The sequence below is a fragment of the Mus caroli genome, unplaced genomic scaffold (genome assembly GCF_978045245.1).
Source record: "Mus caroli unplaced genomic scaffold, Mus_caroli_1 scaffold_3, whole genome shotgun sequence".
Lineage (NCBI taxonomy): Eukaryota > Metazoa > Chordata > Mammalia > Rodentia > Muridae > Mus > Mus caroli.
In genome coordinates this window covers 103,899,697-103,925,330 of record NW_028227258.1, presented here as the reverse complement: position 1 = coordinate 103,925,330, position 25,634 = coordinate 103,899,697, and the positions used below count along the sequence as shown (strand labels likewise).

The following is a 25,634-nucleotide window of genomic DNA, read 5'->3' as shown; positions in this document are numbered from 1 at the left end:
CAGCACTTATTTACTTAAACTCTTTGCTAGAATTTTTTTTAGAATTCAGCATCGGAGGAGGAATGTGACATAATAATGATCGAAAGCCGAAAGTTTAAAAGTTGTGATGCCCTCACATGGTTGGAGGGTTATTCTAGCTTCTAAGGACTGAATGTTGTCCACAAGAGTGTCTCATCAGGTCATAAATTGGTAAGACTTAATGGATTAGATTTTATGTATTATACCTGATGTTGTTGTATTGAGATGACTATATGAACAAAATGAGCACGTTGTGTAATTAATAGTATAAAATATAAGTTAAAGTTAGAATTTTAACTACTTGATTATGTAATTATTTCAAAGTCTCACAAAGCACAAGCCTCTGTCTCTGTAGTATTAAACAACGCAGTTTAAAAAAGAAAGTGAAATCCTATATGATAGTAACATTAAATATTTTTATTGCATCTGTTATAGATGCTTACAGTTTAGTGAAAGCCCAAAATACTTTGCAGCTATTTTTCCAGGAAATATTTGAGAAATAATTTTTTTAAAGAAATATATCCATTTTCTTCATAACATATTGTATAAATTAATTTTATTTCTTTGGAGGGTTATTACTTTCTTCATAAAGGCCATCTTTGTTTCTAAACACAGCCAGTTTTTTCCAATTTTAATGTTGAGAATACTTACCATGGCAGTGTCACGTGAAAACAGTATATTAGATGTCAATATACTTGTTTTTATATCTTGAAAATTAATTTCTCTCAGAATTCTCTCCTTAGAAAACAACTTGTTTTATGTACCTTCCTTGGCTTGTTTTCTGAAGCTGTGTTTTAATAAATTGGACTCTTACTAGGATTTAGGTGAGGATAAGTAAGATCTTTATTTTTCATATTTTGAAAATGAAGAAAAAAGGATGGGCTAAGTTGTATATAGTTATAGAACTAATGTTCTTATTAAGGTATTATATAAAAACTACAAAGCTATCAAGAACTATTTGGGGTTACTTTCTAAGAAAGCTAAAAGGTGTGGGTGATACTAAGCAAGCCACTGTAGCCGTTGCAACTTTATACTCAAGCAGACATAGGTCTTTGTCCGGTGTCCCCTTAGCCACATTCATGCCTACACTGTCTTCTCAATAAAATCCTCAGTTGTTTCTCGTGTGGTTTTTATAACTACTCTGTAGCTTAAATTCCTTCAAGTAGTGATTGTGAGTGTGGAAATAAAATAAACCATCAAATTCTTTATTATTCTATAGACTTCTTGTTTCTTCAGTTTTCTATAACAAATCTTCATAACCCAACAAAGAGAATATCTAGTTTGTCTAGTGTATGTTTAATAGTTAAAGGCTTCAGAAAATTGTAAATATAGGAACTTAAAGTAGAATAGTGCAGTCATACGTAAAATGTTAAGAGCATTGATCAGATCTTTAAGAGTAGTTAATATCAATACTGACTATTTGGCTCTGCTTGGTGGCATGTGCCTTTAATCCTAGCACTCCAGAGTAAGAGGTAGAGGATCTCTGGAGTTCATCCTGGTCTACATAGCAAGCTCTAGGACAGCTGGGACTATATAGTGAGACCTTCTCTGAAAAATAACAAGCAAACAAAGTGAGTAGGTTTTGTTTTAAAAGGCAAGTCTTGTTAGTCACCCAGGTGTATGATTTGCAACAGGAATTTTTAACAAGTCCATTGATCCTACTGATTTTCACTAATAATTGATCTTAACAGAGAAGGATAGAACAAATCAGAGCCTAGCTGCTCTAGTTTTAAATTTTCATGCTGTTAGGTGTGGTGGCACATGCCTTTAATCCCAGCACTTGGGAGGAAGAGTTAGGCAGATATCTGAGTTCAAGGCCAGCCTGCTCCAAGAATCAAGCTCCTGGAAAGCCAGAATGACAGAGAAATCCTATCTTTTTGTTTAGTGGTGGGCCTAGGGGAGGGTTAGGATTTCCTTCCTTCTTTTCTTTTCTTTTCTTTTCTTTTCTTTTCTTTTCTTTTCTTTTCTTTTCTTTTCTTTTCTTTTCTTTTCTTTTCTTTCAGAATTATTTATTTTATGTGTATGAAAACACTGTAGCTGTCTTCAGCCAGACACACCAGAAGAGGGCATTAGATCCCATTACAGATGGTTGAGAACCACCATGTGGTTGCTGGGAATTGAACTCAGGACCTCTGGAAGAGCAGTCATCCGCTGAGCCATCTCTCCAGGCCCCCAGGAATTCTTACACTGTCAATCCTTGTTTAAGTTTTGATTCAGATTTTCTACAAGCTAGTTGTATTTCTGCTGCTGTTAGACATATCTCACTTAGTTTTTCTAAATCAGAATTATATAAATCATCTATCAGTAACCCTGATAGTTTGTTTTGTTTTGGGTTTTTTGGAGTTTGGTTTGTGGCAGGGTGCGTGGAACTTGTGTAGACTGGGTAGCCTTGGATTCAAAAAGGCTCCTCCTTTCTGCCTCCAGAATGCTATTATATTACCATTCCTATCAAATTTTCTTGTTTTGCAGAGAAGGAAATTGAAGCATGGAGAGATTAAATAATGCATTATATAGCCATTAAGTGGTGGCACTAGGAGTCATATTTAGTTTTCATTGGATATATATATATATGCTCTCAGTATGCTGGCATGGAGAGTAACCCTAGAGACCATGGTAGATAAGTTTATATTATTCAAAAACACAAAATACATAATTTTAATTCTCATTGAATTAGAGTTTAATGTGTCATTCTCTATTAGAAAATCACCCTTTAATTCATAAAGTATTTCCAAAATACATGCCATAAATTGTATAGCGTCCAAAATTAATTTTTGCATTAGGAAACATTTTGTTCAAGTTTAATGCTTCTGATTGTCAGCAAATAAATATCTATTGTAATACTTTTTTTTTTTTTTCAAAAAAGTCTTTAGCCCACAAGATAGAGAGGTTGAAGGTGTTTGATACCGAATTCCAATGACCCCATTTCAATCTCCATGATTCATGTAAGGGTGGAAAGGAGAAAACCAACTCCCACAAGTTGTCCTCTGACCTTCATGTGCACGTCATGGCATGTGCATGTGTGTGCATGTACACAAACACTAAATTAAATAAATAATGCAAAACACTAAAGTCTTAGTTCCAATTAGAATAGTATTAAATGAAATTATTGTGAAATTTACCCTTTAATAGTCAAGTTTTATAAATAGCAAACAATAAGGAGGCTGTTTTAAAAGTCTAATTGCATATATTTTCTAGGATAGTCAAACTCTACTAAATTCATTATAAGAATTTCTTTGTGAATTTTTACTTTGTTATAAATAATTCCATGGAGAAATCACATTTATTTTTACTTTTGAAACATTAAGCAAAATTTCTTCTAGGTACATGAGCCTTTAACCATTTTATGTGATTTGCATATATCTTTTTGGTTTTAATTTTATATCTCATTGAGTTCCAAGCCTTACAACATTTTATTTAAATTTTAAATATAGAGAACAATTAAACATTTAAAGTTTTGTGTGCTGAATATGACCTAAAGCTGAGCATGGTGATACACACCTCTAATTCTAGCACTTAGAAAGTGGAGGCAGGAGAATTGAAGGGTTTGAAGATAGTCAAATTTGATGAGACCCCGTCTCAAAACAGTAGAGCTGTTGATATAGTTTCATGATACATTGATTGCCTTAAATGTACAGTGTTTTGGGTTCAGTCTACATCAGCACATAATAAATGGGAAGAGAGAGGGATGGTAAAGTTTAATCCAAAATGGTACTGTTTAAAACAAGTTCAAGTCAAAAATACTAAGAGTTTGCAGATACATTCACATTGTTTGCAGAAAAAGAAACTATTCAATGCCACAATTAAAAGATATGTAATCAGAATATGAAAATCTTTAAAGTATTATTTTTGAGAATACATTTATACCTCATCTTCTTTAGTAGTAATACTTTTATGTTTTCAAAAATAAAACTGTGGAAAGTTTAGACAAAAAAGAAGAAAAAGTTACCTAATCTAACTTTCTACCACAATTACTGTCCCAGTTTTTATATATTTCCCTTTAGACTTTTGAGTTACATGCATAAATACACACGTGCATACATGCACATACACATATGAACACATAATGAGTGTGTGTACTAATAATGGTAACTGTAAAATTTTTCAGTACTTTTTAAACATTTAAAGTTTTGTGTGCTGAATATGACTTAAAGCTGAGCATGGTGATACACATGTACTTTTTAAGCTAATATAAAGTAAAACTTGTATGTGATAGTAAACTTCGTTTTGCTATTGTGACAAAACACTTGAGAGAGTAATTTAAGGGAAGGGTTTATTTTGGCTCATAGCTTCATAGACCTCAATCCAAGTTTTGCTTTTGGATGTAGAGAGAGGTACAACATCATAGTGGAAAGTATGAAAGGAAGGGTCTTGCACACATAACATACTCATCAAAAGCATATCCTATGATCTACTTCTTCCAACTAGATTTCTAACTCCTAAGAGCGAGCCCATTAGCACCCTCATGATATAGTCACCACCTCAGCAGGGACCAAGCCAGAGAAACTTCATATCCAAACTGCATTACTCTGCCTCAGCCTCCAAAAATTTACAGTTGTCTTTAATGCAAAATTCATTCAGTAAACATCAAAGTTCCAGCATTGTTCCACAGGGAAAGTCCCTCTAAGACTCCAACAAATTCATACCTATTAGCCTGCATTAAAAACAAAAACAAGTTATATACTTCCAGTTTGCCCACAGGATAAACATTGCCATTCCAATGGTAAAGGAGACATAGACATGAAGAATTGAACCAAAACAAAACCAAGCCCCAGGAGAATAGACAATAAATCCTCTAGCTCCTTATGTGGCATCTGCTACATACAGTGGCATGATATGCACTCTATGCACTCTTACACACTTAGCCAGCCCTTACTCCTCTGGCCTTGCTGGTTGCAGCATACATGACCTCTCTACTGGGCTGGCTCTGTTCATTGCCTATGGCTTTCCTTGGAAAATACCCTGTGTTTTTGTCATCTCTGACTTTCTGGAATCTTCATGTCAGCTTAAGGATAACTTTTACAACTTCACATAATTGACTTTTCCAGGGTTCCCACAGGGATTCTAATCTTGCCACACATTGCATGGCTTTCAAGACTTCCTTTGGATATCAGTGGAAGTTTCTATGGCTTCTCCGTGTTTAAGTTATGTATGGCTAGAAAGCCAGCATCACTTAGATGATACCAAAAAGATGATTACTACCACATAACACATGAAATACCGAAGAATGTATATGGTCTAGTTAGCTATTCTTATAGCTGTCCTAATTATAAGTGTAGGCCTCCATTTGTGGTCATATAAGTTATAGTACTAATATAACCATAGTTCCAAAATGGTAAGGAGGTATTGCTTAAAAGAAATCACAATTTTAATTTTAGAAATTACAAAGATGTCTTTTCTTTGGAGTTGTTATTTACCTCTTAGATAATAGTTGTCTTAGTTGTCGATAACCTCTTAGGGTTATTTGTACTCAAATCTATTAATACTAAAAAGAATAAAATGTCTTGGAATTTCTTCGTGCTCCAAAATCTCATTTACTAAGAACTCCCACTAATTATTAGGCATTTTAAATGCATTATGAATCATCTTTATCTCATCTATCTAAATCTTCAAATCCTTGTCCTGCTCTGCTCATCTTCAGAATAACTTGGCTTCTTTTACTTCCTTTTAGACTCATTTCTGATCAAATTGTCAAAGGGATTGGTCAGTTGAAAGGAATTCATAGATAGGTATTTCTGAAATATGAATATGGAATTCATATTTTCACTGGATTTGATCTCTGAACCTAATAATTGTAACGTGAAAAATCTTCATTATCTGAAAGATTGGGAGTTTAGAAAGTCCAAGTTTTTTTTGTGAAATCTTTCTTTATCATCATGCTCAGGATAGAACTGCTGTGTTTCATCATGCAATAGCCAGCAACCAATAGAAAATAAAATAAATAAAAACAAATGTAAAGAACATTTTAGAATGAGTACGCATTAAAGGCTAGGTTCACAACCAAAAAAAGGATAGGAAGTGCTGTACTTATTGGCTTGACTTTCACTAACCTTATTTGGGAGAGCTGCTCCTACTAACTGTTCCTTTGAGACTCTTATAGTCATTTTTAATCATTTAAATACCTGATAAGTTTCTACATCTTTGTCCTGGCATGCACAACATAGTGCCAATTTCAAACTGATCTTTACAATTGTAACTAGATAATATATTAAACATTACAAGCTGTGTTTCATCATTTTCTTTGTAAATATGTTAAATATTAGTCATATTCAGAATATATAAGAAGACCCCTGAGATGGATAGTTCCTGCTGTCAAGGTTTACACTAAGGCTACATTTGATAAAGAGAGCAAACAGAATTGAATGGTGAAGGAATCAGAAGACTATTGACAAGACAGAGGCGGCTAATGAAGGCCTGAAAGGAACAGATGTCTTATCTAAATTAATATAACAAATATATCAGGCCATGATAGAAATTTCGAATTCCTCATAAAGACTTTATATAAAACTGAGGCCCATAGGGTGGTTCAGTGAATAAAGGTACCTGCCACCATACTTGACGATTCCTAGAAAGAAAACAAATCAACTCCAAATCTCACAAGTTGTCATCTGACTTCCGTATAGATACATCCCACACAATACATTAAATGTAATTTTTAGAAAAAAAATTTTTTTTAAATAACAAACATTTATTGGTCTCACTTATGGTAGAAAGGGGCTGGAGAGATGGTTCAGCGCTTAAGGGCACTGACTGCTTTTCCAGTGGTACTGAGTTCAAGTCCCAGCAACCACATGATGGCTTATAACCATCTATAATGGGATCTGATGCCTTCTGGTGTGTTTGAAGACAACTACAGTGTACTCATATGCATAAAATAAATTTTGAAAAAGCTTTTAAAGGTTTTACATAAGCTGAGGTAAACAATTATTGTGACATTCTTCCATTTAAATTTCACTGTTACCTACAATATAATTCAATATCAATTCGGAAATATGATTCACCTTTAAACTAGAAAGTTGTTAAAAGCTGATCATGTGCCACTCTTTTTACCATTCTTCTTTAATGGAAAAACAAAATCTGAAACCCTTGTATATTTTCCTAGTGCTACTTTCCTAGTGCCTTTATTCTGCACCAGACTCTTAACTGAAAGTCTAAAGCAGTAAAAGACTAGGATAATAAATGGTTTAAGCAAAACAGCACTGTATCCCAGTGTTTCTGGGTTGTTTTGTTATTGTTATCATTTTGTAATATTTATTGTTAGTTTCACATAACACTAAAAAAAGGCCCGGAATATTTTGAGTTATACTTTGTTATAAATTTTATGTTAAATTGATTCTGTTACATTCCAATAGCAATTGTTAATTTTTTTCTACAGTAACTATTATATTTTATTATTATATATTTATATTATTATATATTATATTTTACTATTATATTTAATTATATTTTATACTGTTAAGCTCTGACGATCTAAGAATTTAGATAGATTTATTACTGTGTAGTCTACATAAATGCTGTTTCTTAAGCCTTAATACCAGTTTCAATCTCAAATTAATTGTACCTATTTTAGAATTTTATGAAGTCTTAAAATTTGACTAACAGAACAAAAAAAAAAGTAAATCTAGTAGGATATAATTAGAATTGTTTAAAATTCTTTGGAATAGCAGTAAACATGTTTTTAATAACTAAGCATAATTAATTTCTTACTATTTCATGGCCTCAGGACCTTAATTCTTAATTTGTACTTTAAGATAATTTTAAAAGGCTGACCTTACAGGGTCAGAAGACTAGGTAACTGTTTCAAACAGTAGAATGAACTCATCGAATCTTGTGTTTTCATAAGACCTTTTGACAGGCTTCCATTAGCATGCAATAACTGTGACCCCCCCCCCCCCAACCTTACAGATGAGGCTGGTCATAGTATGTTAACTCTATAGGATACACCTTCTAGTAAATTGGATAGAAGTTAGATGTAAAAACAACTGGAAGCTGAAACAGGAAAATTACATGTTTGAAGCTAACCTGGGTTATGTAGCGAGGTCCTATCTTGAACAGCAACAACAACAAAAACTTTCTAATCCAAAAGTTTATGCTCTTAAAAATGTAATATTCTTTGAGAATTCAATTTTTGACTTAGACAACAGATGACAGGTAGGTAAGATGTTTTACCTCCCAAAATGGCTACATCACCATGAAACAGAGCAAAGGGGACTTTAATGAAATGATGGCCTAAACAGCATTGTGCTTAATCTGTGCTGTCTTTTATTTGTTAAAGGTGTTCGTTTATTCAGAGTTAAGATTGTAATTTTTACACATCTCAACTGTAAAACATTGATTGGTTTATTAAAAGCCAAATTGATTTATTAAAACACAATGTATTGATACACACCAGAAATCACAGCACTCCAGAGGAAGAAGGGGGTAGGGTTGCAAGTTTTAGACCAGCCTGTACTACATGATGAAATCCTAAGCAAAATAAAGCAAGCAGATATTTCCTCAATAAAGAATACTCTTTATTTCCTTAAGGAACAATGACTGTTTGGTGTTATTACTTTAATCCAAACAAGAAGCAAGCAATTACCTATTCAGAAACCTCAAGATATTCTCTTATAGCTTCTGGGTTTAGTCCAGTTTTAAAACAATCCCTTGACAACCTTCATTTTAAATTATTACTACCCTGGACATTTTTATTTATTACTACCATGGATGAGGGTAGATTATGAGTGAAGGAACATAAAATAGTAAAGAAAAATTAGTAACCTTTGAATGTGGTTTAGCTGTGGGATCTTAGTGGCTAATCTTAAAACTTATTTTTTTCATTTGTATTGTCCATAGAGTTTTTCTAGAATGCAGGTTTAAATATCTTTTCTATGAAGAAGTGAGCATAACTGAAAATAGCTATAAAATGGGTAAGAACTATGTACTCATTGCTATATTTGAATTTTACTTAAGTTTACAGAGGAATAGTTTGATTTTCATTTTGATCAAGTCTCATGTAGAAATGGGATTGAGAGGATCTGTTCACAAATGTCTGTTAAGGTGTAAGAAGCAGTATGTTAGGTTCTTGAGAGAGGAGATAGTTTGAGGCTATTGATTAAATAGTATTTCTAAAAAACTATACATGCTTTCTCAAGCCCATCTTACTCTAACCTTTCCCAGTGTGCTTCCCATTTTATCTTTTAACTTTAAGCATGCTCATTTTCTTCTAACAACTCTTAGATCTAGAGCTCTTGTCCCGAGACTCCTGGAGTTCTAGGTACCTACTTCCTGTGTCTTCTTTCTGTATTTCTCTGCAGGGTTCATATTTCAGGTGAAACAAACTCATTTAATCCCTTTCCTACTTTACCTAAAAATCTAGCTGCCTCCATTATCATTATCCAATTCCAGATTGTCCTAGTCCCTGTCCCCTTCCTCCTTGCATTTCTTTATGGTAGAGTCCCTTTCCCTCTTCATCTGTTTGCTCTCTCATGTTTTCTATGCTTCAGTTGTAAAACCCCTTTTTAACCTTAAGTACATAGTACTGTTTTATACCTATGAATCTATCTGCTTCTGCTCCTCTCTTCTTTTTTTCTTCTACCACCTTATTACCAGTTCCTGCACAGAGAGGGAAAGAAACAATATTTACTTGGTAATACTATTTCATAAACCTCTAAAACCAATTGATAAAGGAATGTCTAATAAGAGTAATTTGCCAAAGGACAAATGACTTGAGGTAAAGCCAGGCTACACTATATCTACTAATTCCATATCTAGTGATCCTACCACCCCTAGATGCTGCTAAATTTTCTTATAACCAATGTTCTTTGGCTGGCATCCTTGGTATAGAAAAGGCAGAGTATGCATTATCTCATAAAGTTGTCTTTTCACCTTGACCATAAACCATTGTAGTCTCCTCACGGGCAGAAAATAAACAAATCAATGTAATTAAAGATTTAAAAATATTTTCACTTGTTATATTTGTATCTGTACCATATGAATGCCTGATTACCATGGAGGTCAAAAGATATCAAATCCCTGGGACTGGAGTTGCTGACAGACGTGAGCTGCCATGTGAATACTGGGAATCAAACCTGGGTCCTCTGCAAGAGCAGGAAGTGTTTCTTAACAACTGAACCATCTCTCCTGTCCCCCCTTTTAAGATTTACTTATTTTTATTTTGTGTGTATGAATATATGAATGCATGTGAAATCAATGTAAAATTTTAAAATGGCAAGTATTTAGCTACAAACTAAAAAATGAGGAATGAGATTCAGAGCTATTTCCAAATTGATTTATTCTGAGTGTAAAATTGTCAGTGTCCACTATCTAGGAAGAATCACCATAAAGAAACACAGTAAATGTAGGAAACACTTTGTATAAAAAGAGAAAAGAGGCCTCACAATTAGCACAGCAAGTGACACGGGATTTAAGTATACAATTTTTTTTTTAATTAAACCTTTAAATAAGAGAAAACTTGAGCTGAGAGGGGAAAAAAATTATCCCAGAAGTACTTGGGAAGAAAGAGATAAGCAAAGATGCTGGAAAAAAAGGATAATAGAGCCCTTGCCAGGCGTGCAGAAGACACTGGGCCCCAGCCTCAGCATCATTTAAAAAAAAAAAAAAAAAAAAAAAAAAAAAGGAGTAAAGGAACCTTGGAGAGTGTATAATGAAATGAAGAATTTGCAGTTTGAAATTTGAATGGTATTTGAAATGGGTTTAGGAAAAAACAAAGTAGTTCATTTCTGTGATCTAGCACTGTAGATGTAGAAGCAGGAGGATCAAGAGAATTGACAGCTAGGGGCTGGGCAGTGAGCACACTGGTACAGAGAAGTGGTTGCTCTTCCAGAAGACTAGGATTGAGTTGCCAACCCCCACATGGTAACGCGAAACCAGCCTCTAACTCTGGCTCCAGGGGGATCTGGCACCCTCTTCTGACCTTCTTGAGCATTGCATGCATGTGGTGCATAAACATACATGTAGGCAAAACACCCCTACATATAAAATATAAAAAGTTCAAAGTTGGGATGGTGAGACAGTTTACCAGATAAAGGCCAAGCCAGATGACCTGAGTTCTATATCCTGCAATTACTTAGTAGGAGAGAACCGGCAACCCCAAGTTGTCCTTTGACCTCAGCGTGAACATAAAAGAGGCCAAATCCAGCCTCAACTAATGAGCTGCTACAAATAAATAAATAAATAAATAAATAAATAAATAAATAAATAGTTACCTTTTGAAATTAATCTAAGGGGCTTCTATTAATAGCCTAGTTCCTTTTGCAGGGAGAGGAGGCATCTTTTTGTTATTGCTGAGAATTCCCAAGCTAATGTTAAATGGATATGGCTATTTGCAGAAGATTATTTTTATGTCCCACTACTGTTTGAAATTTTTGCTGTTCATGGTTTCTAAAATGGAACAGGAATTGGGATGAACATACATTTGTATGTTTTTATTTCTACACTTTCTGACATAGTTCTTCTCGGGTTCTATTCACATAACCTGAATTACCATGGCATACCATGAAAACTTCCATGAACACTAGGTAATGAAAGAATACTATCATTTCCTCTCACTTAAGGGGGGAAAAAACCTATGAGAGGAGGAGGATTGATCTCTACTATAAAATGCCTGACTCTTAATGTTTATTCATTTCCCAGCTGAAATCTTTTAACTCCTTACATGTTTTTGATATATAAGATTTTTTTACAATTGGGCTTATGTCATTTATATAATTAGTACCTTTGAGTAAATGGAAAAGGTTTTACTTGGTTTTTGCTTTTAAGGTTTACCAATATTCTTAGAAGCCAGCTACCCTAACAAACTAAAGGATGATGTTATTAAAATACAGACCTACTCATCACTATAGCGCTAATTTTTTTTTTTTTTTGAGTTTAAGCCCCTTGGTGTGTAGCATTCACTTCTTACTAGTAGTATATCATCAGATTACTTAATTGCTGCTGTGCAAAAAGTATAATGAAATCAGGAAAGCCTTTTTAAATGTAAGCACCCCAGCGTTAGTGAAACTGCCACTCTCCTCCTGCCCCTTTCTCACATCCTTCCTTGTTTCAGTCTGATTCAGAAGGATGAAGTAATCTTTAAGCCTTCTTGGATCTTTCATGATGTTAGTGGGGTAAGAAGCAAGTAGAGGGTTCAGTTGGTAGGGTACTTGCCAGAGTTCTGAGCTTATCCCCTGGTGCAACATAAATTGGCATCATGGTGTATGCCATGTAGTCCTAGCTCTGGGAGGTGGAAGCAGGAGGATTGGGAATTCGACACTATCCCTAACTACATGTGGAAAGAAAGGAAGGGGCTTGGGGAGGGAGTATGGTAGTGAATAACATCATTCATCTTGAGTAGATAGCCCATGTTCTTTTTTTTTTATATATATATTTTTACTCGCCCATGTTCTTATAATAGCAAATTATTTAACTTCGAGTAATAAGATATTAACCCCTTTCACTTATTTGAAATATTTGGATACAGATACTTAAGTATCACTTTATATCATTTTCAGTTATTCCAGGTATAATTCACACATACTCTGTTTTTAATTAAAAAAAAAATTAGTTCCACTAGTTTATTTACACTTATTTTGTGTGTGAATACACATGTGCCATGGACATGACCTGTGGAGGTCAGAGAACTTGTAGTTGGTTCTGCCCTTCTATCCACTGGGACAAAGCACGCCACAGAAGAACTATATCAGAATTTTACTGACAGATACAAGGATGACTCTACCACCCCCAAGTATGGAATTGGAGAGAGAAACCAAACAGATAGATACTATTAATCCGGTTTTGTCTTTACAATTCAGCTATTTTAGTTGTGTAAATATAGACTGGATAGACAGAGCTAACAGTAATAAGCTATGTTCTTAAATATGTTCAGCTCTCCTAAACTTAGGGATCGTAGTTTTGCCAATTATAGATGTCACAGTAACTTCTGTTTCATATATTTAATAAGGTGGCTTATTCTGGACTAGTGAGATGGCTCAGTGGGTACAAGTGTTTGCCTTGTAAACCTAAAATTTTAGTTCCATCGCTATAACTTAGTCAGGAGGAGGAGATTCTATTTTCTCAGTTGTCTTGTCTTCACATGTGCTCCTGCCCTCACTCATATAATAACAATAATAAATAAAAATTTAAATGCCTGATGGTAGTGGCTCAAGGAATATGGGTGCTGCCACCAAACTTAAGAACCTGAATTTGATCTCTGGGAACCACATGCAGAAGGAGGGAACATACTCTCTCAAGTTGTCCTCTGACTGGCATTGGTATATGCACATATACACACGTTTATTAAGTGGAAAGGTAAAAAGAAAAAGCTCTATTTTGCATGATGAAGTAATCCCTAGGGGCAATGGAATCTAGCTCCTCCTTTACTTCTATCATTTCCCCTTTTCCTGTTAGTTTTTTCTGCAGCCATAGACACATGTCTTAAGTTTATGCTGCACAGGGTAACTTAAGTCATTTTTGAGTGTTGGTTTTTTTTTTTTTTTTTTTTTTTATATTCTTGAACATACAGTGAAACTAGTCACCTATGTTCTCTTTGCCCACCTTTCCAAACATTCTCCTTCTTAGGTTTTATGTATGTTTATTTGGTTTCTTTGTACATTGGCACAGCATATACAAGATATATTACTCCTTTGTGTATTTGTGTATATGGTAATATATTGTGCAGACAATAATTTTAAAGATGTTCTGTACATTGACCCCTCCTCAGTAAATAAAGCACCCCCTGACCCAGAGATATGTTCAGTTAAATATATTGCTATGCTGTGAGACAAACTGTCTTTGTGTTTGCTTTTTTAGAGATGCATACCATTCAGCTGTTATTTAACCACTTTTCCATTGATAGAACTCTTGCTGTTAAAACAGTACAATTGTGGCTGGAGAAATAGCATGACATTAAGAGCACTGGCTACTCTTCCAGAGGGCCTTAGTTTAATTCCCAGGACCTACATGGTAGTTCACAACATCTGTAACTCCAGTCCCAGGGATCTGACACCCTCTTTGGGCCTCCAGGAGCACTGTACATACACAGTGCACAGACATACATTCAGGCAAAATACTCATACACATAAAATAAACATAAAATATCAAATACATACATACATACAGTGCTGTAATGAGTGGCCATGTAAATATGCTGTATGTGTACCTAAGAGATAAATTCTTAGATATAGGATTATTGGTTCAAAGAGTGGATAAATAAAGAGTAAATAAAGGAAAGGGAAAGTTGGATTGAATATCTAAATTGAAAAATGTTATAGTTTTAATTTATATATTATGATTTATTATGATTTTCATGTCTTATTTTGGTGTGTGTGTATTTTGTTTGGGGAAACAGAATCATGTAGATCAGTCTGGCCTTTTCAAATATTTTTGTAAGCTGTGTGAATTCTTTTCTATTTCTGTTAGGTTTGGAGTCTTTTAGATAGCTCTGTGTGTGTGTGTGTGTGTGTGTGTGTGTGTGTGTATGAAAATTATAAAAGACTTTTTTTGCTTTGTTTCAGACATAAGTAGACTGTTCTTAATTTTTTTTGAACCCCTTGATATAAATTACATAGTTGACTTTAGACAAAAGAGGGCCAAATTAGGAAAGGAACATTGAATTGATTGCATATACATACATGCATGCATACATACACACACATGTATGTATGTATATGTATGTATATATGTATATGATTTATTTTCTTACCATGTGCATGTCTTTAATTTTTTTAATATAAGAAATCTCACATAAACACACACATATAAATAGAAAACTTGTTAACTCACCAATGTCTTCCATGGATAATCTTCTATGACTGTATTTAATATCTAAACTAGGAACCTGACATAGGTACATACAATCCACATGTTTTCTTTTCTCCTTTTAAACATTTGCTTTTCTGGCCAGGAATTTGACCGAAAAATTAGCTGATGAATTTTCTAAAAAAAAAGATATTGAAGGATTAGTGAACAAATTTTTTATAGAAAGTGCTAACGGTGAATATCAGTCTTTGCATAAGTACTTACCTCAGTTTTCAAAGCTTCCTTGTGAAAACCTTTTTTACATCTTTGTTAACTGTGGTTACTTTAGAAAGTAATAACACCTAATCTTATAATAGCCTTCATATCTGCTTGCTCAAGATAAATAATAGCCATTAAAAAAAATCACTGTGATCCAGGCATGAGTGCGCATATTTGTAATCCCAGTATCTATAAGACCTAGGGAAGAGAATCATAAGTTTGAAGTCAGTTTGGGATGCATAGTGAGACCATATTAAAATTCTTGCCCCTTTTCTTACTTTAGGTTACTACTAATGGAAATCTCAATTGAACATTTTTCTGGAAATTTTTAATCATTAAAGCACATTATTAGTTTTATATTAGTAGAATTTATGATCACTTTGTCAGTACAAAATACATAAAAATTTGAATGCTTAACTAATTTGCCTCATCGACACACATGTACACGCATGTGCATGCTCTCCCTGTCTTGTTTTCCTAGGGATAAACCAAGGACTTCACATAGGTTAAACAAGCACTGTAATCACTTAGCCATAATATTTTCTTCTTAAGACAGGAGATGAAGAGTTGCATTTGCCTAGAGATTGGTTCTGTGTGAATTTTCTTTGGTCCTTTCAGGGGAGGGGAGAATTAATTGTTTTTAACTGTTAAATTATAAGTATTTTAGGCCTCTGTAAGTTTGGAGAAAATAGTCTTCTCCAGAGAAGATCACACGACTAATTACCCACTACCAGATAGCCTTGAAAACCTGCATCCAAGCAAAACTATATGGGCTACAAAGGTTGTGCTTAGAATTGTTTGTGTGTCCGCATCTTTGTATGTAACATTTTTTTAAGGCCATGATTAAGCTGGCCGTGGCTTTAATCCCAGCACTCAAGAGGCAAGAGTTAGGTAGAGGACAGCCAGGGCTAAATAGAGAAAACCCTGTCTTGAAAAACAACAGCAGCAGGGGGTGGTGGCACACGCCTTTAATCCCAACACTCAGGAGGCAGAGGCAGGTGGATTTCTGAGTTCGAGCACAGTCTGGTCTACAAAGTGAGTTCCAGGACAGCCAAGGCTATACAGCGAAACCATGTCTCAAAAAAAAAAAAACAAAAACCAAAACCAAAACAAAAACGAAAGAAAGAAAGAGAGAAAAGAAAAGAAAGACAACAGAAAGAAAAAGAAAGAGAAAAGAAAAGAAAGACAACAGCAACAACAACAAAATAAAAAAGAGGCCATGAATTTGAAAGACAGCAAAGAGAGAGGGAAAGGGAGACTTCAAAGGGAAGAAAAGGAAGGAGGAAATGGTGTAATTATAATCTTAAATAATTTTTAAGTATTTAAATATATTTAACCTTCAGTTTTGTAGAACTTTATGTTGATTAGATTTAGTCTTCAATCAGCAACTTACAGTCTTGTAAATAACTGCATTTCTTAAAAGACTGGCAAAATGCTACCTGGGTTTCAATTAATGTTTTAGTAATAATGCTATTATTATATCTCTTCTATTGAGAATGGTAGGAATAAAGTTGATAAATAACCTACTGTAAGCAGCGTATGATTTCTGAGGGGTATAGGACTTAGCTCCTGTCATGATTGGTGAAGTCACTTTTACCTGGTTTGCAGAAGGTAGCTTACGGATAAAGAATCAGAATGGCCTACTCAAAGTAACTGACTCTTCTTACAGAAGATTTAATTCTGTAATTTAAGAAAATGTCTTTACTGTATTTGTGTCACTATGAATGTGACTGGACAGAAAATTTAAAGGATCTTTGAGTAAAAACAAGGTAACTTTTCTATATTTTTTGATTTATAGACACATAGAATTTTAATATATTAACTCTGACAGGCAAGAACATTTTTTAGTTCCTAGCAAATAAGCAGACTATGCTGGTTGTCCAAAGATCATTGAGCACATAAATAAATGCCTTTTCTAAGAAGTTGCCTCCCTAATTCTGCGAGTGGAACTACTTCCGGGAATGTGCTAGATAAGATAAATAACATGTTATGAACACTGTTTAATCTTTGGATCCATGCTCAGTTTCACAGCTAACATTTAGTGCTTATTTTAAGCATTCTTTAATACACACAGCTCAAGATTTATTTAAGTCACTATAGATAGGTGCTTTCTTTCATAGTCTTTCTCAGGAAAAAGTCGTAGATTTTATTTAACATTAGGTCCATGTTAGTTTCCTTACTTATACAATGTGAATATTGCCCAGGCTTATTGATAATTATAGGCCTGCCATAAAATGGAATTGTCATAAACTTCCTCTGCTTTATCATTTTGTTCATTAGCATTTAGATAGAGAAAAGACAGGAGACTGGAGAGGTTATTAAAATACATTAACTGTCCTCATTCCAGGAGTGTTTTAACTCAGTAGCACTAGGGCAGATCCAGATATATCCACTGCTAGCAAGTTCTCAGGTAATGTTGAAAGGAACCTCACTTTGAAAACTAGTTTATCTGAACTAAAGAGAATTTTCATGGCTTCTCAGTATAAGTCATTAGTGTTTGAAACCAAATTACTGTCAGAATGCATTTGAGCTCTTAAATGTCAAAGCACTATGTCCACTTGGAGAAATATGTTTGCATTTTTCTTCTATTGTTTCTGTACTTATTTCAGACAGGAAACTATTCCAAGCCAGTCTACTTTATTATAGATTATGCAAAGGGTTACCTCTCATGTCATTTAAAAAATGAAATCAACTTGGATGACCTTGTCTTCACTTGTAAAGTCCAAGTTTCTTTCTGCCTTCTTATCTTCTTGGTAAAGCTACACATACTTGATCATGACCAGGTGCTAAAGAGTAAGAAAAACCTAGGAAGAAAAGCAGCTCGTAGGAGCCAGCTGTGATGATACAGACGAGAAGGCACACTACCTAATGGAGCATGGTTACTTTGACTTCTGCTTTCTTTGACAAGATTTGTAATTAGCTTTATTGAAACATTAAATTCAGGGCTAGGCATGTAGCTCAATAGTTCTTATCTTTCAATATCCTGTATTTTTGTTCATTGACTCTGTTAGCACTTTTAACTTGTTAATAAATGCTAATCAGGATTTTTTTTTCCCTAAAAGATGTTGCCCATATTTGAAAATTAACTTTTGGCTTCATTTTACACTTCTAGTTTATAATAATAGCTTAAAGCAAGAAGATTCTGAGCTTGTCATTTTTCCCTGTATTTCTGGTAGTAATAATAGCACTTGATTTATAAAATGGACTTAAGTTTGAGTGTGTGTGTGCGCGTGCGTGCGCACACACCACCCCATAATCTAAAACACATGGTTTATTCTTACACTGCATTTATTCCAACACTATATTTAGGGGTACCTAATTGTATAATGGATAGATAAACCATATGAACAGATTGCAAAAAAAAAGTCAAAAAGACAAAATATTACCTTGAGGTGTTTAGAACTTGAAACTGTTCAAAATATGGTGATTGTAGTAAGAAAATAATCAAGGTATAAATCAACATTAGATGAAGAAAAATCGAAGGGAAAAATACTTTGTTTCATTCGTCAGTCTCATTTTAAAGGAAGCAGAATCTCTGGCCTCAGCACTGCAGAGAACATTCACCTCATTTGAAACTACTTAAAACTTAACAGTGTTGGTACCTTCATTATAAATCTGGCCATTTAAAATGGTGGTTCCCAAAACCTAAGTTTCTATCAGAATCACTCACAGGGGTTATTAAATTCATTAACTGTCCTCCAGGAGTGTCTGGCTGACTCAGTAGTTCTAGGGCAGATCCATATATATCCACTTCTAGTAAGTTCCCAGATAGCGTTGATGCAGTATTAACCAGTTAATACTGGTTAAGATTAACTTCACTTTGAAAACGAATTTGAATCCAAAGAATTTTCATCGCTTCCTAATACAAGCCATTAGTGTTTGAAATCAAATTATTGTTATCTCTAATTACTGTCAGAATGCATTTGAGCTCTTATGTGTCAAGGCACTGTTCTTCTCTAAAGCTAATTGAACTTCCCTCAAGAACTTCAATCTCATAAAATCAACTGTAGTTCTATTAATATAGTAAAAACAGTTACTTTGCATTGATCATTCGTTGTGCCAGGAACTATGCAAAATAATACTTAAACTCATTTAATCCTCAGAGGATTAGGACATAAAATGCCTATTTGAGGTAGAGAAAAAAAAATCTATACTAATTTTCCAGAATTCAATGAGTATATTAAGGAGCAAGAATTTGGTATGGTGCTGTGGTATCTTCCTGCACTATTTAAAATTTAAAGCACACATATTGCTGGAATAGAATAATGGATTATACTATAGGACAGTAAAAGATATCACAAAAAGAGATGGCCCTGCACTCCTTAAAGAACAAGTTAAAGCCACATAAATTAGAACTACAGGTATCTCCATCCAGAGAAGTTTCTGCAAAGTGAAGGAAACACAAGAAAACATATGTATCAGATTATAAATATTACATAAGACCAGAGCACATAAAAGGGATAAGAGACCATCTACAGCAAAGGTCAAAGTCATGAAGAATTTCATATATTAAATTGCTTTAAAAGTAGGATTGGTTGCTGTGCGTGATGGTGTATACCTTTGATAAAAACACTGGGAAGCCAGCGACAGATAAATCTCTTGAGTTTGAGGCCAGCCTGGTCCACATAGTTTCAGGTCAGCCAGGGTTACATAGTAAGACCCTGTTAACTGCCACCCCCTACCTACCCCAATAGGATTGGGGTTTTTGTTTGTTTTTGTTTACTCTTTCTCCTATAACATTTATTCACTGTAAGCCAGTGGTTCTTAAAACAGTTAGGCAACAGGATCAGCAGTCTGTTTATACTAGACTCCTAGAGACTGGTGTATACTAGTTTGAGAAACTTTAATTAGTATAAATTGTTGAATATCATTAAAATAGTAATTGTATGTGTGATTGATCTTATTAGAGCACAGTGCTTAACAAAATTGAAATGTTGAGACCTAACAGACCACTTTTCTTTAGCATGATCATTCTATAGCTTGTAAATCCATTTCTTCCTTGCTGCAATGAGATCAGAGTCAGGACAAGAATTTGTTAGGTCAGCATTCAAAGTGTTGCAAGCTCGTTACTATTGCTTAGTTGTAGTAATGACTTGGAAACTTATTGACTCCTTTTAATTAAGAAGGAAAGGAAATAATAAACTCCTTCTTTAATTTTTTAAACTGCTAATGTATAAAACTGGTTAGTAACATTTTAAAGTAGTCTATTTAAGCCACATGTATCAAAGGAATAGGATGTCTTCACACCATGAAAGGACTTAAAGTAAAAGTCTTTCTTGGTAAAAGTAATAATACAGAAAAGGTAAACTAGGATTCTCAAGCAAGTGCTAGTTTAAATACCTGTCACCATCTTTATTTGTGGTGATTTTTTTTTTACACCAAAGCCTTATAGGTTATATAGTTGGTCAGTAATTTAGTTACATGTAATCTTATTTATATTTGCACATATTTCTCCAGTGACTGAAAGTCCAGTGTATAAACAGTGTTGGTTAGTGAATATCCTTTCAAGATCTTAAGTATACAGTACCTGTTCATCTTAGCAGCAGCAAAAAGTTAACTAGTACACTAGTTACTAAGTGCATTTTCTATATGTTGGCTGAAAGTACCAAAGTGGCAAGTCCATTGAAGCGTAGGGACTGACCTCATTCATTTTACAGAGAGGGAAACTGAGGTCCAGAGACATTAAATACATGAGTGAGTAGCAGACCCTGGCATGACAGCCAGGCCTCCTTGGATTATAATCTCAGAGGTACATGGAAAAGAATGGTTCTGAACCTCAACCTGGCATATTTCTAATAGTCCATACCATTCAAAGAAGAGTAGTCTTCATATTTTACATCCCAAACTCTTGTCAGCTATAGTATACTTTGTAAGTAATGTTTTATTCCAAAATTATATTTAAAGATCTCATGTTAACTCAAAGAAGTATCAGATTTCTTTTAAGAGACTATTTCAAAACAAAAAGTTTAAACTAATTCTGCCTTTCAAAAATCTATAAAAATACTAACGAGTGAGTATATGTATAGATTATTGCTACGCTTACTACTTAAACAATGGGAGGATATAAATCATAGAAAACAATTATTTAATCTTCTGTGTCATAAGTGCTCAGGTACTTTTTGAATTTGGGATCTCTAATAGCCAGACAACTGATTATTCTCAGGAAAAACATGCTTTTCTTAGGTGATTGTCTGCCAGCAGGTAACCTATAATCAAAGTACATAGGTCTACCAGAATACTGAATTCCATTTTAACCAGCTTTTCCAAAATCCTCTTGAATTCTTTTTAGAAGACCTTCCTACACACTTAAAAAACAAATGTTAAAATATAAACTTGATAGAAAGAAGTCATCTGAATTTTAATGTATTAAGACCATCAGAGAAAAAACTCCTAATGAAAATTGGGAGTTTTAAAATGGCATATACATGCCATAGACAAATTGTAAATATTGGGACTATAAATTATTTTTAGAAGACTGCCATGTACCAAGATCCTCATGTAAAAAAGTTAATAAATTATATTTAAGGCTATCACATTTGGTATTGGGTAAACACAAATATCTTATACATTATTTTAAGAGTTGGATGGTTAAAGTGTTAAGGATAATTTAATGAAATATTCTAATTTTTTCCAGTGCATCTGGGGGCGGTGTTGTAGCCATTGACAACAAAATAGAACAAGCAATGGTAAGTAGGTTCCCAGCTGTCCTTTCACCTCACTGTTGGTCAGGCTGACTGCATCTTCCAGAGCCAGAGAGCAGAAACCTTAATTTCTTTAAGCCCAAAGTTCCCTCTCAGTATCAAATTTTAAAAATGCTAGGACACAGAAAGTTTCTAATCCACACATACCAGATGTCCGTCTGTCTGAGCACGTCATACTTTGTGCCACACCATGGATCCAGACCATAAGAGGGAAAGACCTAATTCAGTATAGTATGTGCTCATCTGAAAAGCTTCAGCCTTTTGTTCATTTAAAGTGGAGGCTATATGGCACTTCAGACTCTAAAATACGCCTGTGACTAGTTTATTATCATAGAGCTTTGCATTGGAATATTACTTCTCTGCTGTCTTTATTCTGCATCTTAAAATGCTCACTCTAAACTTTGGGAGCACTTTCTATACTAGCTGGAAAAGAGACTTTTTCCACCCCATCTCCCACAGGCCCTGTTAAGATATCACAGAAACATTAAAGACCAAGAGGAGAAAACTGCTTTTAAAAAGCAAAATATAGAAGCTATTTAGTGTTTATGAGGCACCCAAATAGTCTAGAACTAAGTAGCTCTTAACTCTTCTCAACTCTTTTTTGACATTCCTAATTTTGTTCTTCACAGGATCTGGTGAAAAGCCATTTGATGTATGCAGTAAGAGAAGAAGTGGAAGTTCTAAAGGAGCAAATAAAAGAATTAGTGGAAAGAAACTCTTTACTTGAACGAGAAAATGCACTGTTAAAATCTCTTTCAAACAATGATCAGTTGTCCCAACTCCCAGCCCAACAGGCCAATCCTGGTAGCACTTCTCAACAACAAGCAATGATAGCACAGCCTCCTCAGCCAACGCAACCTCCACAGCAGCCGAATGTCTCCTCAGCATAAAGCTTTCTTAAGCCTCGTTAAGGAAAAAACTGAAAGCAATCTTTCCTTGTGTGCCACTGGTGTTCTTTCCACTTTATAGAAAGCAAGTAGCCATGCTTCGGCTGTGTGCTTGGCCTTTTCAGTATTAGACAATCGTTCTACAGGAGCTTTCCCTCTAAGATGTCATGCAGCACTGTTGCTGTCCACTTGTGTGTCATCAGTACACGAGGAGAATACTAGATGGGGTTTAGTAAAGCAAGGAGAGTCTGCATTCTACATGTGCGCATGAGTGGGATCTTTAAAAGTTTTGGTGGCTCTCCCATGTTTCTTACCACCCATGGATGTACCTTGAGCCTTCCTGTCACGTTATAAATAACAGTTCATCTAAAGAGCCACTTTTCTTTCAATATCAATAACATTTGCCTACATAAGTTTTCATTTATTTTGTGTTTTATTTATTACAGGGCTGCTATTTTCATATTGTACATGAACAATGTCACAGAACTTTTTTAATTTTCTTGAATAATTATAAGTATCAGTAAAGGAATTGAACGACAGGATTACATTTAAAAAATAAAAACGTTTAGGCAATAATTGAACAAAAGAATCCTGGCATATTTCTAACACTAATGGCAATTTACCGTTGGTATTTATTTTCAAAAGATCCAGCTTGAATGTAAATTTTGTATAGTTGTAAGTATGAAAAACACAGTGCACCTGTACAGGTAGTCACCAGTTATTGTGATATAATAAATAATTGGGCTATTTTTCATGAAGAAAACTTTGTTCATTTGTTTCTACTTTCTAATAGAAATTGCCACGATTCCTCTGCTTTTCAACATTTCGTATGATTTTTTTTTTTTTTTTTTTTGGGTGGGAATAAAAAAAGCTGTGAAATTGTTCAACCTACTTTGTAACCAAAGAAGCAAAGCTGTGTAATGGAGTTTTGTTTTGTTTTATAATGCACATTCTTTATGTATTTTTATTTAGTGTTTTCTTGGTCACAATTTTCTTTGCTGTCTAGCATGATCTGCATGGCCTGTAATCTTTGAACCACTTTCGTACCTCATGTTTTTATCCAGCACTCTTATTGTACTGTGTACTAGTCTGTGAACAATGTCAAATAAAAAAGAACGAACAGGGCGTATGGTGGAGCTGAGCTAGTGTACAATGCACCAGTTGTACAGAAACAAAAATGAAGTGAGCCATCTTTTGTTCATTTAAAATGGTGTTTTGAATTTCATATGCAGAAAACGTTTTGTTACATTGCAGATTTTAATGTATTTAATAAATGCAACATGCAGATTAAGTGCAGTGTATACTGAGTATTTAAATTAAAATGTACATTTCATAAATACAGTTTCAAGAGAAAGCATCATTTTGTGTATACTAACACATTAAGTGTATGTCAGAAATTGATGTAAAAATATATATTTTAACACATTTTCTGAAATTAAACTACAGTTTTGTTCAAATATTTGGCTCTATATGTGTTCAGAATTTGACTAGATTTGTATTTTCACAGTTCAAAATATTCCTTAAGTGAACACCCATGATGTTAATGAAAATGATAGTTCTTAAATTTTCAAAGTAAAATAATTTAAAGAACACAAGAATGGTGAGCAATATTTGTACTTAATATTCATATTATGTTAACAATATAAATAGGAAATCCTCGTCTACCAAAACTTTTACTTGAATTCAGAAAGGTGCCTGTAGAAATTAACATGTCCTGTATGGGTAGCCCACTAGCTAATTAAGTCTTAATGAGAAACAGTAGTTAGCTTTCCATGTTAGAAGAGATTAAATGTTCTTTATCTATTTGAAACGTTCTAGCTTCAAACAGAAGGCATAAAATTGAAACATACATGAGATTACCAAATATTTTATATTCTAGTTGTGTTACAAGAAATAATGTTCAATAAACAAAATTTTCATGTTAATAGTAATATTAGAAATACTTAAAAGAACTAGGTAAGTATGTAGACTTGAATATGTAATAACCGTACGGATTCAGAGTGAGATTCTAGTAGAGCCACTATGGGCAAGATAGGATGTGAAACTGTTGTTGGAATATAAACCTAAAGAGAACTCCATGCCCTCCATTTTAATAGTGTGGTGCTTCATACAAAGAATGTTAGAAAAGGGTTTCAGAAGGAGACGGTTAAATGGCAGATGGCTGCCCAAGAATGCACAAGATTCTATTTGATGCCTGGCACTTAAAGGGGTTTTTTGTGAAAACAAGAAATGAGTTTTTATTCTAGGGATATAAAAACAAGCAAAATATAATAGTATCCACCAAGGAAATCATTAATATTCTAAGGTTAAAAATGGTGACAGCAATTGCTGCTACTTGTATCTTTTTAAAAGGAGCAAAACTCCTAGTAAATGGTTAATAAAAAAGATTCCAAAAGAATTGACTTCTGATAAACTAAGAAACGCAAACCACTTTAATCAGTTAATCTTTTAAATAGTAGGAATTAATGTAGTGTGGTGGGTTTTTCTCCAGAAAGAAAATTGGCAGTGTATATTAAGAGCTTTAAATATTAATAAAGAAGCTCAGTGATACGTAAGGAACAGTGTTCAAAAAAATGCAATTGAGTGCCTATCCTATATATTCATTCCTTCCTAGGATACAAAAGTTTGATTCCTTACCTTGTCCCCTACCTAAAGTTGTGTAATGAAGTTTACATCCAAACCTGTTTCCCATTCCCATGAGACACACTAAACTCCAGAGTCAGGAACAAAGGTGAGCCAGGTATTGTGCTTTTATTTGGACATATTTGAATAATTTCTTATAGAAATTTCAATAGGTTTGTTAAGGATCTTCATTTAGATTAGTTTTTTGTTGGGGTTAAAGTCTTCAAATACCTAGACTGTCGACTAGTTGAAATTCCAATTTGTGAGGAAAGTCTTATAAGAATGTCATCTACCTTTAATTTTCTGTCTCAACCTATAGACCAGGTGCTAATACATAAGCTTTATGTTGGTTTAATTTTCCAATACAGTACTGCATGTACAGTTGAAAAGTCACTTTGCCCAAAGGAAATTATTT

The 25,634-nt window shown here is 34.1% G+C and overlaps 1 protein-coding gene across 3 annotated transcripts in view; it reads left to right on the top strand.

The window, feature by feature from the left end:
- Positions 1-23,934, top strand: part of Tsc22d2 (TSC22 domain family member 2) — a 46,707-nt gene extending 22,773 nt beyond the window's left edge. For 2 of the 3 annotated variants that reach the window (XM_021158908.3, XM_021158906.3), the window contains 2 exons: positions 21,644-21,695; positions 22,340-23,934. In XM_021158908.3, coding sequence (XP_021014567.1) covers positions 21,644-21,695; positions 22,340-22,600 — 313 coding nt within the window. In that variant the 3' untranslated portion in view covers positions 22,601-23,934. Of the gene's footprint in view, positions 1-30; positions 190-21,643; positions 21,696-22,339 lie in introns of all 3 variants that reach the window. The other variant, XR_015046742.1, reaches the window with a different exon arrangement.
- The last annotated feature ends 1,700 nt before the right edge of the window (positions 23,935-25,634 follow it).